Here is a 17286-nt window from a genome sequence, read left to right on the forward strand (position 1 = left end):
TAATGTTTTTCATTACTATTTCAATGAAAACTGTAAAACTGATATTCTCAAACTCATTAATGATTCACCAAGTTTAATCAAAGGAAAAATCATGACCGCGGCGGTGTTTGGTTATCTGATCTTAAAAGCATAGATTTTTACGTACGATTGAGAAGATATATCGAACTCTCAAGACAGTATTTGACCACCATTTCCAAAGAGCTCGGAGTTCGTCAAAAATACTCCTCTGCGCGTCGTATTTTCAACTCTCTTCTCGGTGTCTAAAAGTGTGGTCAAAGACGGTATTGAGTGTTCGAGATATTTCTTCAAATATAAGTGAATGATCTTGTGAGAATAAGCGGCCATTTTGTGTTTACAACAGGTGTTTTAGTTTCCAATCTTCCCGTGAGTATCACATCATTGATTCCCGTTATACTCACGGGAAGGTGAGGAACTAAAACACCTGTTGTAAACACAAAATGGCCGTGGCATTTATCAATCCTACCTTGGCTTCCCGGATCACCGTTTACTGTTCATACATGTAAGTGTGCCGAGAGTTGTCCAAAAGAGTGCCTTTACAAACCTTTCAAGAGGACTCTACATGATTAAACCGGCTTCGAGGAAAACAATGGTCAGTAATACAAAGAACATCGAAGTGTGTGACCGTCACGCTCGACACAGATAAGGAACGTATAAAGGTTCTTTATATACAAACCTACAGCTGGGAGGAAGAGCTGGCAGTTTTAACGCTACCTAGGTTTCAAGGATCGCTTCAAAGGACCAAAACTATAATCTTGAAGCCAGGTAAGAGATTTACGTGAATTCATCGGAGCACTTTACGAAGGCGAGTGTGTTGGCTACTCACTGCAATATTTTCAAAATTTCCTGAACTTTAAGCGGTCGTTAGTTTCGAAAACCTAGTGGGCAGACATATTTTATTATTGTTTTAAATTAAGGAACATTTATACTTTCCATTCATGTAGTTCAGCAGTTTCAAACAGGTGCCACATTTTTAAAACGTGCCTTCAAAGTAGAGCTATGTTCGCGTTTGGTTCAAAACTCGATTTAACGGGTAGAAAATCTTCTTTTAACCGTTGAAGGAACAACATTAAATTATAATTTCAACATGGCTAAACAAACTGCTATGATATATCTATGGTTGAAAAAAAGAATTGGGACTTTTGAGCGAATATTATTTTTTTTTAGAGTGCCGGCAATATGTGCTATTTTTCCAGTTTCGGCAGGCATGCAACTTGTGTCGATCGGACCGGACTTCAATCAATCCTAGAAAACTTCAATTAGAATTTTTAATCAAATAAAACTCATTTTAGTGATTGACTAGGTAAGGGCTTCGAAATCCCAGCTTCTGAAAAAAAATCGAATTTTCGACGTGAAATCAGTGGTCGGTTTTTACAGAGACAGCCTCTTAAATTCGAGAAAATCGAGCAAAACGATTTTCGCCTCGAAGGTCGTCAAAATGGCCGATCGCAACGGCTTAAAATTAGTAATCTGAACTTGATTTGCGTTCGCGTGTAGAGGAAAGCCAAAACTTATGAATACTTTTTTTTGAAGGACGAAGTATTCAGCTATCCAAAGCAGGTTAGAAATTGACTTGAGCGCCATTTGAGAATAAACACACATTTTTTAAAAAAAGAAAATCCCTTTCAGTTACTAGGTCGAATTCCTAATTTACGAATAAAATTCAGAGATATTTTTCGACATGTGCCATAACTCCAAATTCCTAGAAACTTCGCCTTTAGAGCACTTTTATGTTGTTGTAAAACATGTATTCAAATCAGCTTGAGTTATTTTTCGAGTGCTTTGTGAGGCCCGGCTGAAAAACCTGATTTTACATAAAAGATAACGAAAAGTAAGCAATGGACTTAGGGCAAGCGGGTACAGACATTTAAGTCCTTATATTATGAGTTCTTTGTAGTAATAAGAAAATTGTTTGCTTGCGCCTGTAATGTAACGGTAAAACAGTTCAATCTCAACACCAAAGTGACTTTATTTAATCCGCGTATGTTTTATCGCTTCGAATGCCAGACATTTGTGACGAGATGTCGATTTCACACCAAGGCGAAACAGGAAATTGAAAACGTTTTACTGCGTGGCCTTCCAATAATTAATTTAAGATACCTAGTAGCCAAAGGAGATATTTACTGAATAAATAATAAGTTTTAAAACTCATTGCGACATTTGCCCTATGTCGTATCGCTTTACACGACATCCGGATGGCATGTGGTCACGCAACGATGCCCCGCCGCGTAGGACATGGTCCAGGAATTAACAGGACTGGGTACTGCTTACTGTATAAATGGCCAAGGGGGTAACAGGAGGCGATTGCTAGGGGAGAGGGGCGTGCTGGAGAAATAATTAGGGAGAGGTAAAGCTAGACTTGAACCTGCGATGCTAGATTGGTGGTGCAGTTGTCAGCGGAGTTGCCCACTGAGGTGTGTTTGAAGTTTGCGTGCCATAGACTATGTAATATATTTTGCTCGTATCAATGTTTCTTTTTGTCTCGTCATACAACGCATGTTTTTTCATCATCATTAAAATGCACATCACAAATGATGTAAGTAACTACAGGAGCCCATAGTAATGGTGTTGTTTTTTAATTTTTTTTTTTTTTTTGTTTCTATTTATTGATTTATGTTTTTTAATTATTTTTCAATTTTTTTTTTTTTGGGGGGGGGGGGGGTTGATACCCACGACTTTTACCCACACCCACATCCACGACCCACGACTTCCACCCACGACCCACGACCCACGACAGTTAGCCATACTTGATTGCCAGCAGAAATCTCCAATGTTGTTTTTTTCGGCGCAGGTTTGTATACTTCCGTTCTACCTTCCCAGCTTTAAACGGACACGTTCTACATTAGAAGGTTGGAAAATAAGCGCCTGCTCGCATTTACTTTGCAGTCCCGTTTTCCATATTGAACTGAAGTAAATGCAACTCTGTAACTTTATCAATACATGTACACAGTTAAACAGGTTGAATTGGTCAGAATTACGGTGCCGTGGTTGTGAAATCTACACATTGTCCGTTTGTCAGTAACCTAATTAACGTAAGAAGATTGAAATATTCCTAAGGAGTGAAGGTAGTTTTGAATGCACGAATAAACTCATGTTATCATTTTATTTTACTTGCAAAGAAGCATATTGACCTGCAGAACGAAGATATGATAATAAAAGAAGTTAAACCGCTTTACTTCAGCAGACTCTCCTCGCCTCAGAAAAACACGCAAGCAGTCTACTGTTTACTTCTTGCTGATGTGATCATTAAAATCCGGTTATATCAGCGGCGCGTTAAAAACCATTCGAAGAATAACCCAAGCTGATTTTGATACTTGTTTTACAACAACATAAAAGTGTTAAGTACAAGTGACTAATAATACAAGGACTTTAAACGCCTATACCCGATTGCCCTCAGACCAACAAGCAGAAGTCCATTGTGTACTTTTCGTGATCTTTTAGGCAAAATCAGGGTTTTCCAGCCGGGCCTCAAAAAGCACCCGAAAAATAACCCAAGCTGATTTGAATACATGTTTTACAACAACATAAAAGTGCTCTAAAGGCGAAGTTTCAAGGAATTTGGAGTTATGGCACATGTCGAAAAATATCTCTGAATTTTATTCGTAAATTAGGAATTCGACCTAGTGACTGAAAGGGATTTCTTTAAAAATTGTGTGTTTATTCTCAAATGGCGCTCAAGTCAATTTCTAACCTGTTTTGGATAGCTGAATACTTTGTCTTTCAAGAAAAAGTATCGATAAGTGTTGATTCTTCTTTACACGCGAACGCAAATTAAGTTTAGATTACTAATTTTAAGCCGCTGCGATTGGCCATTTTGGTGACCGTCGAGGCGAAAATCGTTTTCCTCGATTTTCTCGAATTTAAAGCGCTTCGAGCTCCAAAAACCTGCATCACGTTTCATATCTACCTAAAGGCTTTTTGCGGACGAAAAGAGACAAAAATCAATTTTTCGACTTCTGCCGCTAAATTTAAATTTTGCTCGGTTTTCGGTGGCATTTGCTCTTAAAGGGTTAAAAATTGATTGAAAACCTATAAGTAGAACAGTTATGAATATTTTTTTCTAAATCTGTTTTAATGTTTGATTTACTTTCTATTGATTCTTGAAAACCATTAGGATGTTGGCAAGCTCTCGGCATGGAAAGCGGTGCAATCACTGACAATCAAATTCAAGCTTCTTCTCAGTGGGATTCCAGTCACGCCCCCATCCAGGGTAGACTACACTTTCAAGGAAACTTTTTTAAAGCGGGATCTTGGTCTGCTGGCAGCAATGATCTTCTCCAATGGCTCCAAATTGACCTGGGTAGCCAGTACACTAAAGTGACTCGTGTAGCAACGCAAGGAAGAAATGCTCACAGTCAGTGGGTAACCAGATACAAACTGATGTATGGTAACGATGGAGTGAACTTCCAGTACTACTGGGACCAAGGAAAACCTGCACATGAGGTACAATCAAATTTATTAAGAGACCAGGTTAAAAAACAAGAGGTCCAATCGCATAAATTGAATGTAGAATATGAGTCACATACGTAGATTTAAAAAAAAATTCAGTTGCACTCAAAAAGAAGGAAGAAAGTAACTTACTGCAAATAAATTCTATCAGCTATGATGAAAAAATTAACTTTATATAGATATTTTTGTCAACGCGTCTTATAATTGCATTAAGTGAGAAAAAAAAACTATCTTAGTTGAAATTACATAGTCGTACTGCTCTGATAGAATCATTTGGTGAAGAAACAGCTCTATTGCTATCTATTATAGAGCTCCCTGACTTAACAGTTAAGTATTCAAAATAGTTCGGCAGAACATAAGTTGTGGTGGATGGGTCAAGTAACTAAAGAATATCAGTTCTACTGAAGGAATCGTTCGCAGGTCATAAAGTGAACAGATTAAAGGGGATTCTCATTTTCTAAGACTTTTGTTTATCAGTGATACAACAAAAGGGTACGTGGCAAACTACACATCAACCATCGGTTCATGTCAGTACAAGGAGACGTTATCATAAACGAAAAAAAAGTGGCTAATTGCTAACACTTGTTTTCACTTCTGCATCAGTATTAAAGACAAATTAAGCTAGAATCCTACAATAGAGTAATAGGCAAGTTTAGGTAACTATGATTCGAGCATTACTTGTCGACGTTTCGACCATGACGAACAGTTTTCTGTGATTGCAATAGAAAAGAATGGGGCCTATCTCGGTCAACAAATGAAATGTTAATCCCACTTGACCGAAGATTAACTTAACTTTGTCGATGGGACGTCAACCGATGTTTTCACAATGGTTGTGTTTTAGGACTTTGCTGGAAACAAAGACGAAGATACTATCATTTTTAACGAACTAAACCCGCCAATCAGAGCTCGTTTCATCCGTTTCCAACCACAGGCTTGGTATGGGCACATATCGATGAGGGTGGAGCTGTATGGCTGTCCAGGTAGCGTAGAATATTTTTCCTTTATCTCTATGGAGAACAATAATGATAATAATAATAATAATAATAATAATAATAATGATAATAATAATAATAATAATAATAATGAAAATGATGATGATGATGATGATGATAATAATAATAGATGAACAAAGGAAGCTTAAAATGGACAACTTTAAAAATTTTAGTTTCTGGTACATTCAAAACACTGACCCTTTCGACTGTGACAAAACTCGTATACTTTTGTAACTAGTCATTTAAGAATCCTTACATCATCATTTTCTTCATCTACTTATTTGTTTTAAAAAATAACTCAAAAAAAATACGCGCGTTGAATGCGGATTAAAAAGAAATCCTCGTGTCATGTTGTTCCTTATTTTCTTTTGTCTGTTTTCTAACCAAAAAAAGCAGATGAAAAAAACCCATTTTCCTCGTGTTTCTATCGACTTTTAGCATAAATCTACTAGCGTTCTATCATGAATGCCGTTCTCTGATTGGCTACGCTACTCACTATCTATTCTGTTGTGATAGTGACTAGCGTAGCAGCGTGCGCTGGGGGTCGCTTTTTTCTGTTTTCGAAGTGTCTTTGAAGAGGATTTAGATTAAAGTTTTGAACGACTGCTAGATTTGTACTAAAACAATTAGATTATTCGCTCTCGACTGCTATGCGTGATAGAAATCTCGAGCTCATAGTCGTGAAAGTTTGGGAGAACTCGAAAAAGCTGTAGAAACACTCATCGATCGGCTCGTGTTCCCGCAGCATTCTCGTCATCCCAGCTCGATAGAAACAAGGAAAATGTTTTTTATTTCTTAAATAAATGACGACATAAAATCTTTAGCTTGTCTGGGCGCTCTTGGCATGGAAGATAGCTCAATCTCCGATGGTCAAATAAGTGCTTCTTCGCAACTGGATTCCAGTCATGCCGTTATCCATGGGAGACTTCATTTTAAAGCAACTTCAGGCAAAGCGGGATCTTGGTCTGCTCGCAGCAACGATGTTAACCAATGGTTCCAGATTGATCTGGGAAGTCGGCACACCGAAGTGACACGTGTAGCAACGCAAGGAAGAAACAATTACCCCCAGTGGGTAACCAAGTACAAACTGCAGTATAGTAACGATGGAGTGAACTTCCAGTACTATAGGGATCGAGGAAAAACTGCATATAAGGTGAAATACATGTCGACCTAAAAAAACTATTTTACATTTCTTACATTTCTTACATTTCTTGGGTCAAATTCTTGCCAGTTTTAAAATATAGAGGATTCACCTTCAAGCGGCAAGGAGATTAAATGGCTTATTTTCTGGGGAATTCTTTGAAAAAGTAATTAGTCTTGACACCTATCCACGCATGTTGATGTTCTCTAGTTGTTAGACAAGATGAAGATTACTTGGTTAATGAAAGAATCCAAGTTGTAGGGATCAATTCTGACCACGATAAGTCCTTTATACATGCTACGATCTTTGCCATTTAGAATTTTACTGGAAACATCGACCAGGACACTGTGGTATATCATGAATTAAGCCCGCCAATCAAGGCACGTTACATCCGCTTTCTACCACAAGCTTGGTTTGGCCACATATCAATGAGAGTGGAGCTGTATGGCTGTCAAGGTACTGTAGGCTTTCCTCCGTTATTTTTAACCTTTCACAGGCTATTAAAGATTGAAATGAGATATTTACTATTTTATAGATATGTGTGTTCTGTTATGGTAACTATTTACCGGTTGCTTAAACTAAATACCGAAGGCAGACAGCTAGACGTCATTGTAGAGTTTAACAGTATTCTGGATATAATATTTAAACTGACTTATACATTACATCGAGGTCTCAATGTCTTTTACAGTCTTGTTCATGAAAACCCTGTTCTAAAAAACGCTAAAAAGTTTTAATTAGTCTTGATTTAAAACAATCCAGGGAGGAAAACTGCTTAATGACATTTCGTGAGTCGTTCCAGGCTTTTGGTGCAACAACCTGGAAAGATTTGTCGCCATAGTAAGCCGTTTTAATCTTAGCAATAGACAGCAGATTGCTTGTCTTTCTCCTTTATTGAAGGAGGGTTCACTGCAAAGATGTCAGAATTAAGACGTGTAGTGAGTGGTTACCAAGTGATCTTATAATAGAGCTATACTTAAATTCGTTGATATGATAACTTGTAAGCTATTTATCCTGTTCATTCCCTCCATATGCTAAGTGCAGCTCCTCATCCCTGATTTCTGAGCATGTTTTTCCACCTCCCCCTGGATAAGATGGCTGTCAATCCTAGCGCCCCCCCCCCCTCCCGCCCAACTCCATTATACACCTTAGTGTAGAGAGATACTGTCAAAATCTTTCTTGCTCGCACTACAAATTGACCCCGGTCATGGCTCGAACCCAAACCACTCATCAGGATTCAAGTACACCAACCTCTACGCTATCGTTCACCAACACCCTAATCTATCATAAATTTAACTCAATCGATACTGAATTTAGTTCATTTTTCAATTAAAACGGAGTAAATATGTTGTTAATCAATTTAGATGATCAACCGTGTGATACGTCCGTTGACTGGTGTGGATGGAAAAACGTCCGTGGGTGGAAAAGAGTCAAATACCAAGAGCTTGACCAGGACCATCAATATGACAGCGGCGTTAAGGATATTGAGATTGCCAGAGGTAGGTACTTTAAAATGTTCTACGCACCCGCAGGTCTCAATTGGCTCTCGCTCAGTTAGATAAATCTGCTAAGTGTATAGTACCCACAATTTGCTTTTACAAAACTGCGAGAGTTTGAAACAACGAAATAATTACAGAAAGCGTGAAAGCAGTCAATGATAAGATTGAATTTGTGGAGCACCTTTTGAACAAATACTGAATGTCTCTTCTCCTCTAATATAACGTTTTCAATCACGTGGCCAGCAGCCATCCAAGTTTCTTGAAACAAAAGGTGTTTACATAAGAAAAAAGTTAAACTCCTAAAGGATTGGTTTGGTACATCAATTTAGCCGCCCGTTGACGTTATTTCAAAACACTGTATTGTAAGATTTGAAAGTTGTTAGCCACTCTCAAACGTCGAAAGAATATAATCACTTACATGTATTTTTTCTTTTTTTTTTTTTTGCTGTTCTTTGACGCAGGTAACTACGAGATTCACCTTCACGACTTCAGTGTTGGCTACGTGTCATTCTCTGATTTGTCAGCAAGTGGTCGTGGTTTTACCATCTGCTTCTGGTTGAAGACAACACACAGTGGCTTTTTCATCGAATACGAAGTAGCCGCATCTAGGGAACAAAATGCGACCTTGGTGCTGAAGCTTTACTTTCATAACCACAGTTTTGATATTCAGTTTGGCAGCATAAGAAGGTACCATATAATTTTCCTTAAGTAATATAATGAAAATTTATTCTATAACTATAAAATGATTGCAAAAGCGTTTTCCATTCCGGAAATGGCCATTAATGTATCTTGGCAATGAGCACAAGACGAAGCAACGATAATAATATCTTGCAATATCAGAACAATTAAAGAGACCTTCTTCGATCATTAGATCACTCACGCCGACAGACGTGCCTATAATTCTTTTTTTATATATACAGCAATATCCCATTGAGCGTGACCGATGACATGTGGCACCACGTGTGCGTGGTATGGGATGGTGAGAGCGGGCTCTTGGAAGTCTTCAAAGATGGGGAAAGAAAACATCATCCAACTAGGTTTCGAGCAGGTTCACTCAATGTAGTCATTGAAGGTAACTAAATATTATAGTTGTTTTTTGTTGGTGGTGGTGTCAGACCCTATAGAGGTAAATCGCTAATTTAAGCAACAAAGCACTCTTTCTATGGGTTTACAGACACAATAAACTACGCGGGATACTACAAGAATACAAGAAAAACTTGTAGTTCGTTGTTGGCTTGGCGAAATGATTCATCGACCACTTTCCAAAGTTTTGCGAATAGAATAAAGTTTAGTTACAAAAACGCTCCTTCCGAAATTTCTCTGTATTTTGCTAAATGGAAACCAAATTCGTTTATCGTGTTACATGCAGAGTTTAAACTCAAACTTCTGATAAGCTTAATGTTAACTCGAAAGAAATATTTTCTCTACTTTTTTAACAACCGGCCAAATTGATCATCCAGCCCACCTGACTTCGTCCTCCAAAGACCGTGGGAAGCACCGAAAAAAGGTTTAAAAATTCCTTATTTTTAAACACGAGCGTAACCGGAATCGTTTTAAAGTTATGGTGTGGAAAAAAGGTAAGCTTTATATCCCGACTAACTTCTGGTCCCGTTTTTCCTTGCAAATTTCCAAGTATATGTTGAATAAAAAAAATTTCGTGTTATTAATATCTCAGCCAGTAAAAGCGGAAGCTGTCTATTATATTTGTTATCGCTAGTGTTCTGAGTTCTCTACTTCCCGCGTAGAGCTGCTATATCGGGACCCTTGGTTTACCGTACAATAGAACGTAGGTCTTGCAACTCTATTGACCAATCAGAGCGCGCATAGTATCTCAGTTATTTTAAGGCTAACAGTAAACCAGTACAGAGGTTATACAGCGATTAAAACGACAAAAAATATATGTTTGTCTTATCTGGCTTAAGGACTCTAATTAGAATTTCTCTCCTAAGGCATAGGAACTATGACAATAGGCTTCAGAGCAACAAACAAAACTGAGTCCGTCGGAGCATTGAGTGGTTTCAATGTGTGGTCGTATGCAGTGATCGCAGAGGAGATACTGCGCATGTCATACGGATGTGGGGATGAGACAGGAGACGCAAAGGCGTGGCATACAGTTAGACAAGGAATGAAGAAAAGAGTTGCGGTGAAAGAGTTTCGAACTTGTCACGATAGAAAAGGCGAGTCATCTACAAAGTTAAATACAGGCGACTCTGAATAACTCGAGGGAACTTCAACTACTCTAAATAACTGCCAAATTTTTTGGATCGATTGGTTGCCAAATTTACTCAGGTATGGGGCTCCGCTAGTGTATTTTCGGCGCGCAGGAGCTCCACTATAAACGTAATTGGAAACAAAAGAAAGCAAAGCAGCAGGAGAAGTCGAGGAACCGCGATCTTTGCATTTCAAAGGGAACCACGTCGGGCAACTGCTACATAGTTCATGCCTTTTACTTTTTCGCGTAAAAAGTTTCTCAATGTTTTGGACTACACTATTGCTTGTTTTGAGTTATTTCGTATTTGCAACCATGGTTCGAGTTATAAAGCGTAAAATTATATGGAAAATGGCCTGAAGGGAAACGAAAATTGATTCGAATTAGCGCGAGGCTCGAGTTATTGAGGTTTTGAGTTATCGGGAGTTGACTGTAGAGCAGGTTTGTTCAATAGCACTTGAGGCGAGCGTCAGTCGACTATTTTAGCGATTTCGGAATCATCAAATAATCTTTTGAGTAAAGCAATTGTTAATGCTTTGAAAGATGCAGCAGTAATATGATTCCATGACGTGTCTTCCTTAAGAGTACACTAAGCGGTAACTTTATAAAATGAAAGACGTAAATTAATGAGATTACCAATATTGTGAAATCTTCTCCTTGTGAGACCTGTCTGAGATTCTGAACTTGGGAGAAACCAAAACAGAACTTAATTTATTAAATATCAGAACCATAATCTATTGTCAGATATCACTGCGTATTTTCTTTATAAGGTTAAATATATTTGTAAGGAATGTTAAGCGTAGTAAAATCCGTTTTTCCTCTCGTGCATCATCGCTTATTTTCCCTTTTGTAAGATGTATTTACATTTTATTTAAGTTACATAAAGCACTTATTTAATTCATATAATATTTAAACTATGAAACACTCATTGGGTCCATCTGTTTGCATATTTATTATATGAATGAGAAAATTACTTCATTGTAATTGGGTGAGTGCACGCCAATTAATAAACCTTTAATTAGCACTGAACTAATGCGCGCGTTCGTGATTTTCGCAGCCGTCATGTAATAAATGAGGAATTGTATGAAAGCTCGAGCAATCCACCGTGGGAAAAAAGATGACGGCTGTGCATTTTACCACAATGCCTTGCTGACCTAACGCAGCCCATAAGGCAAAAAGAAAGACAGTTTTTTTTTTGCTAGGTTTGAAGATTTGGTAACTCTTCTGTACCTTTTTATGAACGTTGTTAAGGTTTTCATGCGCTAAGAACTATGGGTAAATGTACCAGTCGCCATCTTTTTTCCTACGGTGCGGATGATTAAGGATTTACACTTACTGCGATATTTGAAAACTTCTTTCAAATTGAAATCGCACATTTAAGAGAATTTTCAATGACATTTTTATCAACTGCAGTGTAAATCCAAGATTGCACCCGCATTCATTCGGTTTTCAATTAACAAACACAGACTGATTGATTTGTTTAGGTGACCGACTTGAGGTAGATACCAACGCAACTCGTTTTAATCAGACTGCTGTGCTTGTGAGCCCACTATACAACAGATCACGTGACGGGCACAGCAAATGCTTAAAGTTTCGCTACATGTTGAGGGGACCTGGAGAAAAGACACTTACAATTTACCAGAAAGTAGACAACCATCGAGAAACGCCAGTTTGGGTTTCTGAACGGGAAACTGATGTGAGCTGGATTTACGGTCAAGTTCCATTGAGTTCTATTTCGAAGTTTCAGGTAACGATGATACTAAGACCAACCATCTCTCCATCGGTCAATTTCAGCAGTGTCTATCCCCCCATTCCCGGGCCAACCTTCCGTCACCGGCGATTTTCTCAAAAAATGGTAAATTCCCACAATAGGGCTAAATAAGTAGGTCAAACGCCCCCGGCGGAGGACAGAAAAAAAGGAACAAAGCAAATGCCTTGACTCTGGGCTTAGCTAGAAAATAACACTGCTCAAAATTTCATGAATTAAAATGAATAGGTGTTATTCTACAACATTATTATTTTATATGTTACTGATTTTGTTTACAAGTGAATTTATCCTACCAATGGTCACACCATTGTGTAAAATGTCCTTGACAACGCTGTGCGTTAGCTACTTTTGGTTTATTATTTCGATCTTTTTAATTAGTCTATAAGTCCTTTTGTTTTGGCATGCTCAGTTCGTCCAGTGTGCAATGTTAACATACAATGTACGTGTCATGGAAAACTGAGTCAAGGAAGTATGATGTATCAGTGACAAAAAAAATCTAAATTAAAGATTTTTACGAAAGGTAGCTTTAGAATTCATTTATCATATGGAGTTAATTGAATAAATGAATAAATGAATAAATACGAGAACAATATAATGTCTGCGCTCTCCACCACATGAAAGACCAAAACTATAAGGATGTCAAATGGGAGTGCCCCAGAGATAGACAGATCCCCGGCCCCTGATAAATAATAGAAATTAAACTGCCCGACATCGAGATTAAAGACGTGAGCGATTGCTCGGCTATTACCCGGGGGGGGGGGGGGTATGGGCACTACTGAAATTGACTGACGCAAAGATTGTTGAAACAAATCCCTTATCAGCGGTGAGCTTCCTGCCCAGTCTGCCGCGGTCATATTTAAGCATTTTAACTTTCTTGTTTTATGTGTAAATGTCTGGAGAATTCGTTTACTTTTCATCGTATAAGTAATGTTCGTTTGTGCTGTTTACCCGTTTTTCGCCTTGTATGCTAATCCTAAGGTAAATGTCGGGTTTTTTATCGTTTTCTTCTCGTATGTTGTAAACTGCTATCTTCGTTCTTACTGTAAAATATTTCTGTTATTTTTGTCCCAGAAACCACTGACCAGAAGTCGTCAAGATTTCAAGTTATTATTTTTGTCCCAGAAACCACTGGCAATAAGTCGTTAAGATTTCAAGTCGTCGTGAAATAAACTTACTTTACGTTAAACATACGTTGCTGATACGTTTGCTACAAAAGCACCATCTGAGTAAGTCAAGTACTGCTACAGAGAACTGATACGTTTTATTTGTACAATAGGTGTCGATAAAAGGTGAAGTAAGGAAGAGTAATGACTCAATAGCATTGACAGGACTGTACATTGACGAGAAATACTGCAAGCACGAGCCAATGGGGGCCAAGCCAGGTAACAAGCATAAGCCAGTCATGTTTTTCCTAAAACATTCTTAGGAGCGCTAATTGAATAGGATTCCAATTCTTAAATTCTCGCGGCTCGGCGAATTTCTACGCTTGAAATTAGCCCAATTGATTACATTGTTTACGAAACCATTAAAAGCGAGCTGATGACTTTTTGGAAATTTGTCGCTGAAAGTTTGGCGGTTTCTTGTTAAGGTTCTTCTGTGTGCTCTGTCTCTTGTGCATAACGCAATTCCATAGTTTATGAACCAATCGGGTGCAAGTGGATAACTCCTGCGTGAATCTACAATAAATCCCTAGGCCCAATTAATCAATTTTATGTTCAACTCTAAATTGAACACTTTCTAAGAAAATCGGTCGATATCTTCAGCGAGATTTGGGCATCAATCCTTCTGCTTACCCAAATTACATTCTATAATCGTTGAACCACATTTGGTACAATAAGGGAGAGATAAGGTACTTGATTCTCATGCCAAGGCTTGGACATGCGCTGCATTTCAAGTTAACAAATTGAGGTCAGTTTTTCCTGCGTCTGTTCTGTTACTGATCGTGAATTTCATCATAACATTGTCAAAGTAGCTCGGCGATAGCCGGGTTGATCCGCACACTATTTTGACAATGTTATGACGAATTTCGTGGTCAATAGCAGGACAGACGCATGAAAAACTGACGTTAATTTGTTTTTTACCGCAACAAATTGTCAAATTATCCGTTCTCGCTCGTTGACGCATCGCATAAACTATAAATTCATGTGTCTGTCCGCTTAGGAAAGCGCCCCTTATTTTTTTCGTTACATTTTCCAAGGACGACGTCCTGAATTTATGTGTGCTATCCAGTCGACCAAACATTCCAGTTCGAGTTTTTGAAAATTTATAGTAGAGAGTGGAACAGCATTTTCGAAATTTTCCGGAACAAAAGACGGCCTCTCGAGGTAAACGCATAATTTTGGACATTTCTTACCGAGAATTTTCTTTTCATTTCGTTTTCTCCCAGAATTTTAGGAATTTTCGTTTGAATGGTTCGTATTTCGAAAATTAGACAATTTTCGAAATTTCTGGAAACTTTTCTAACAAATTTCATTACCATAAGAGTCCGTTCAAAATTTCCGGATTTTTGTTGTTGTTGTTTTTGTTGTTGTTTTTTTTTTTGTGGCTTAATGGAAAACACCCAAACTCTTTGATGGTCTTTGATAAACCTAATGAAAGTCTTGTTTACCTTGAGATAAAGTATTGCGTCAATTTACACTAGGAACTACATTAATACAGTTCATGCATGGACAATTTTTATGTACATCGAAGATTAAAGGTTTAAATCTTTTTATAATTGCTATTTCAGCTTGCAGCAAAAATTTATTCAACATGTCAGGGTATTTCTCCTCTCCATCATTTCCTGGGTATTATCTTGACGACATGTTCTGCACTTGGCACATCACCGTCCCCTCGGGTCACACCATTCACCTGGAGTTTCAAGAATTCCGTCTCAAGGATCACCCTAGTTGCAAAGACTGTTTTGTTAAGATTTTCGATGAGCAGGAATTGGCAGCACCTACACCAGGCATATTCTGCGGCTATGTGTATCCTCCTCTTGTAGTCTCATCTTCAAATCATATCACGATTGTTCTTTCTTGTCATGGAGATGTACACAAAGCAAGGATCAAGGCCTTTTATCACTCTGTTAGTGGTATGTGAAGTTTTGTGCGCTTAGCTTGTGTTTATATTACCTTTGCACGTCTGAATAGGCAAATGAATAACCGACAATTAGTTACATTGAAGACATCAAGAACTAGCAAAATAATTGGGAAGCCCCCAATTGGAAGCCGTTACATGTCTCAAGCGGTGTCTCAAAAAGAGGTCGCTCCATAAAGGAAACCAAGAGCTTTGGAGCAACTTAAAAGTTCTATACTGCACTGTAAATATTTGGCAGGTAATGTTCTTAGAAGAAAGTTGGTTCAAAAACATTGTTGAAAATATGCTTCATAAGGCAGTGGGTAAAGCGTTAATCCTCGGACGTACAAGCTAATTCATACCCCCATCGTGGTACAAGGAGGGCATAGGGGATTGGATGGAATCCCCCCCCCCCCTTCTTGGGTTTTCGCTCTGTTAAAGCACAGCGAAATAAATCTACCTTGAATTGATCATATAGCCTTCAGCTTGCTCTACAAAATTACCATATTTGTTGGTTGTGACTTAATATGACGTCAAATGACGTCATTTAGCTTACCATCTTGGATCTACCATCTTGGATTTTACTATTTTCTTAAAAAGTCAAGACATAACGGAAATTAATTCAAAATCAAGCCAGAATGCTTATGAAATGTACGAATAGTGAATTTATGAAATTGGAAAAAAATACAGAACTATGTCAAAAAAGTTGATGCCTATTATTTTGATTCAATTGCAAACTGTTTTAATAATGCAATGCCGATCTAACTGTTGTTAACTAGGTTGATTATTTGACGATGAGGACGAAAATGGCGGTGTTATTTATCGATAAATTCTTTTAATTTTTTTCAGCCCTTGATTATACAGATTCATCTTGTCTACGTCAACAAGGTACACAATGACGTCATCTCAGGATAAGCACTACAATTTCCCAGTCTTGAACTTAGAGTTGTAGGAAGTTAACAGTCCATTACTTTTGGGGATGTATAATTAAAGACGCTTCAATTTTCATTTGTTCCTTAGGCGTTTGGCAATGTAGACGATCTTGCTTGTTTCACTCGACGAATAAAGCCTTTTCTACACCCTCCAATTTGCCTCTGTTTTTCTAACGTTATCAGTGCTAATCGAAGCTGTTATTCTTACTAGACTCTGATAAGGGTATTTGTTTTCAGGATGTCCCTCAAGCTGCGAATGCAAAGAGTTTGGCGAAGGTCAGCACAAGAAGATCCTGGTCACTGGACAAGAGTTGTTTTCGGTACCAAGCAACCTTCCTTTCAACACTGGAGCAGTGTATGTAAAGAGCATCACAACTTATGATTTTTTATCTCTGAGTTTTGATTAGTTTAATTTTCTTTCATGGCTTTAGATAATGCCTTGCGTTGGTTAATTTTAGCTCAGTTCTTGTTTCAAAAGTTGTGCAATCGTTATTCTTAGTTGATAGTTAATGTCATTTGCTCCTGTTCGCCAGGAATTTCCAGCAGAACCGGATCTCCCAACTACGAGAGATGGATTTTGCAGACCTCCCAAAACTGGAATACATGTAAGTAAAGTAAAACTAACTTTTCTAACAATATAAAAGAGAACTAACTGTGCTGTTTCACACAGCCTCTTCGAAGCGATCAGTCAGTTGGGATGTAGCGCGGAACGAAATATGAGAGAGAGAGGGTCAGTGTAAGGAGGAACGAACTTCCCGCGTCTTCCTGCGCCGCGCTTGTCCCCTATTTTTTTGTTCGCCATTTCTCGCGCTGCACCCCAACTAACTGAACACCTGCAACAGCCTACGCGTCACGAGAATCTGTAAATGGGATTAGGAGCATTACCAGATTATCACATAAACGATACCTAGTTTGAGAACACTTTTGTAGCTATTAATTGGGAGTGAATATTTGTGGTTTGCCTGTATTCCTTATTGGTTCTTGTTGTGCTTTTGTAGAAACCAACATGTCACAGCTGACATGCTCGTTAGGCTGTACTCGAACAAAAACCAAGTTCTTGTCGATTAGGTTAATAAGCTGCTTGTTTTGCTTTGTATTTTTTTTGTTTTTTTTTTCTTCAGCGACATGAGTTTCAATGTTCTCATTCACCTCGAGGAAGAAACTTTCCATAATGTAACGTCTGTCACGACTCTGTAAGTATCCAACTAGTAGGTTTAAATAGTG

The 17286-nt window shown here is 38.2% G+C and overlaps 1 protein-coding gene across 3 annotated transcripts in view; it reads left to right on the forward strand.

Moving 5' to 3' along the window:
- Positions 1 to 17286, forward strand: part of LOC145488618 (uncharacterized) — a 62836-nt gene that overhangs the window by 34007 nt on the left and 11543 nt on the right. For 2 of the 3 annotated variants that reach the window (XM_081467504.1, XM_081467505.1), the window contains 15 exons: positions 4133 to 4461; positions 5309 to 5447; positions 6284 to 6612; positions 6918 to 7056; positions 7962 to 8096; positions 8558 to 8783; positions 9017 to 9168; positions 10046 to 10273; positions 11790 to 12052; positions 13350 to 13455; positions 14802 to 15146; positions 15980 to 16018; positions 16300 to 16417; positions 16596 to 16667; positions 17184 to 17255. In XM_081467504.1, coding sequence (XP_081323630.1) covers positions 4133 to 4461; positions 5309 to 5447; positions 6284 to 6612; positions 6918 to 7056; positions 7962 to 8096; positions 8558 to 8783; positions 9017 to 9168; positions 10046 to 10273; positions 11790 to 12052; positions 13350 to 13455; positions 14802 to 15146; positions 15980 to 16018; positions 16300 to 16417; positions 16596 to 16667; positions 17184 to 17255 — 2692 coding nt within the window. The remainder of the gene's footprint in view (positions 1 to 4132; positions 4462 to 5308; positions 5448 to 6283; positions 6613 to 6917; positions 7057 to 7961; positions 8097 to 8557; positions 8784 to 9016; positions 9169 to 10045; positions 10274 to 11789; positions 12053 to 13349; positions 13456 to 14801; positions 15147 to 15979; positions 16019 to 16299; positions 16418 to 16595; positions 16668 to 17183; positions 17256 to 17286) is intronic. The other variant, XM_081467507.1, reaches the window with a different exon arrangement.

This window comes from Orbicella franksi, chromosome 5 (assembly GCF_964199315.1).
Source record: "Orbicella franksi chromosome 5, jaOrbFran1.1, whole genome shotgun sequence".
NCBI lineage: Eukaryota > Metazoa > Cnidaria > Anthozoa > Scleractinia > Merulinidae > Orbicella > Orbicella franksi.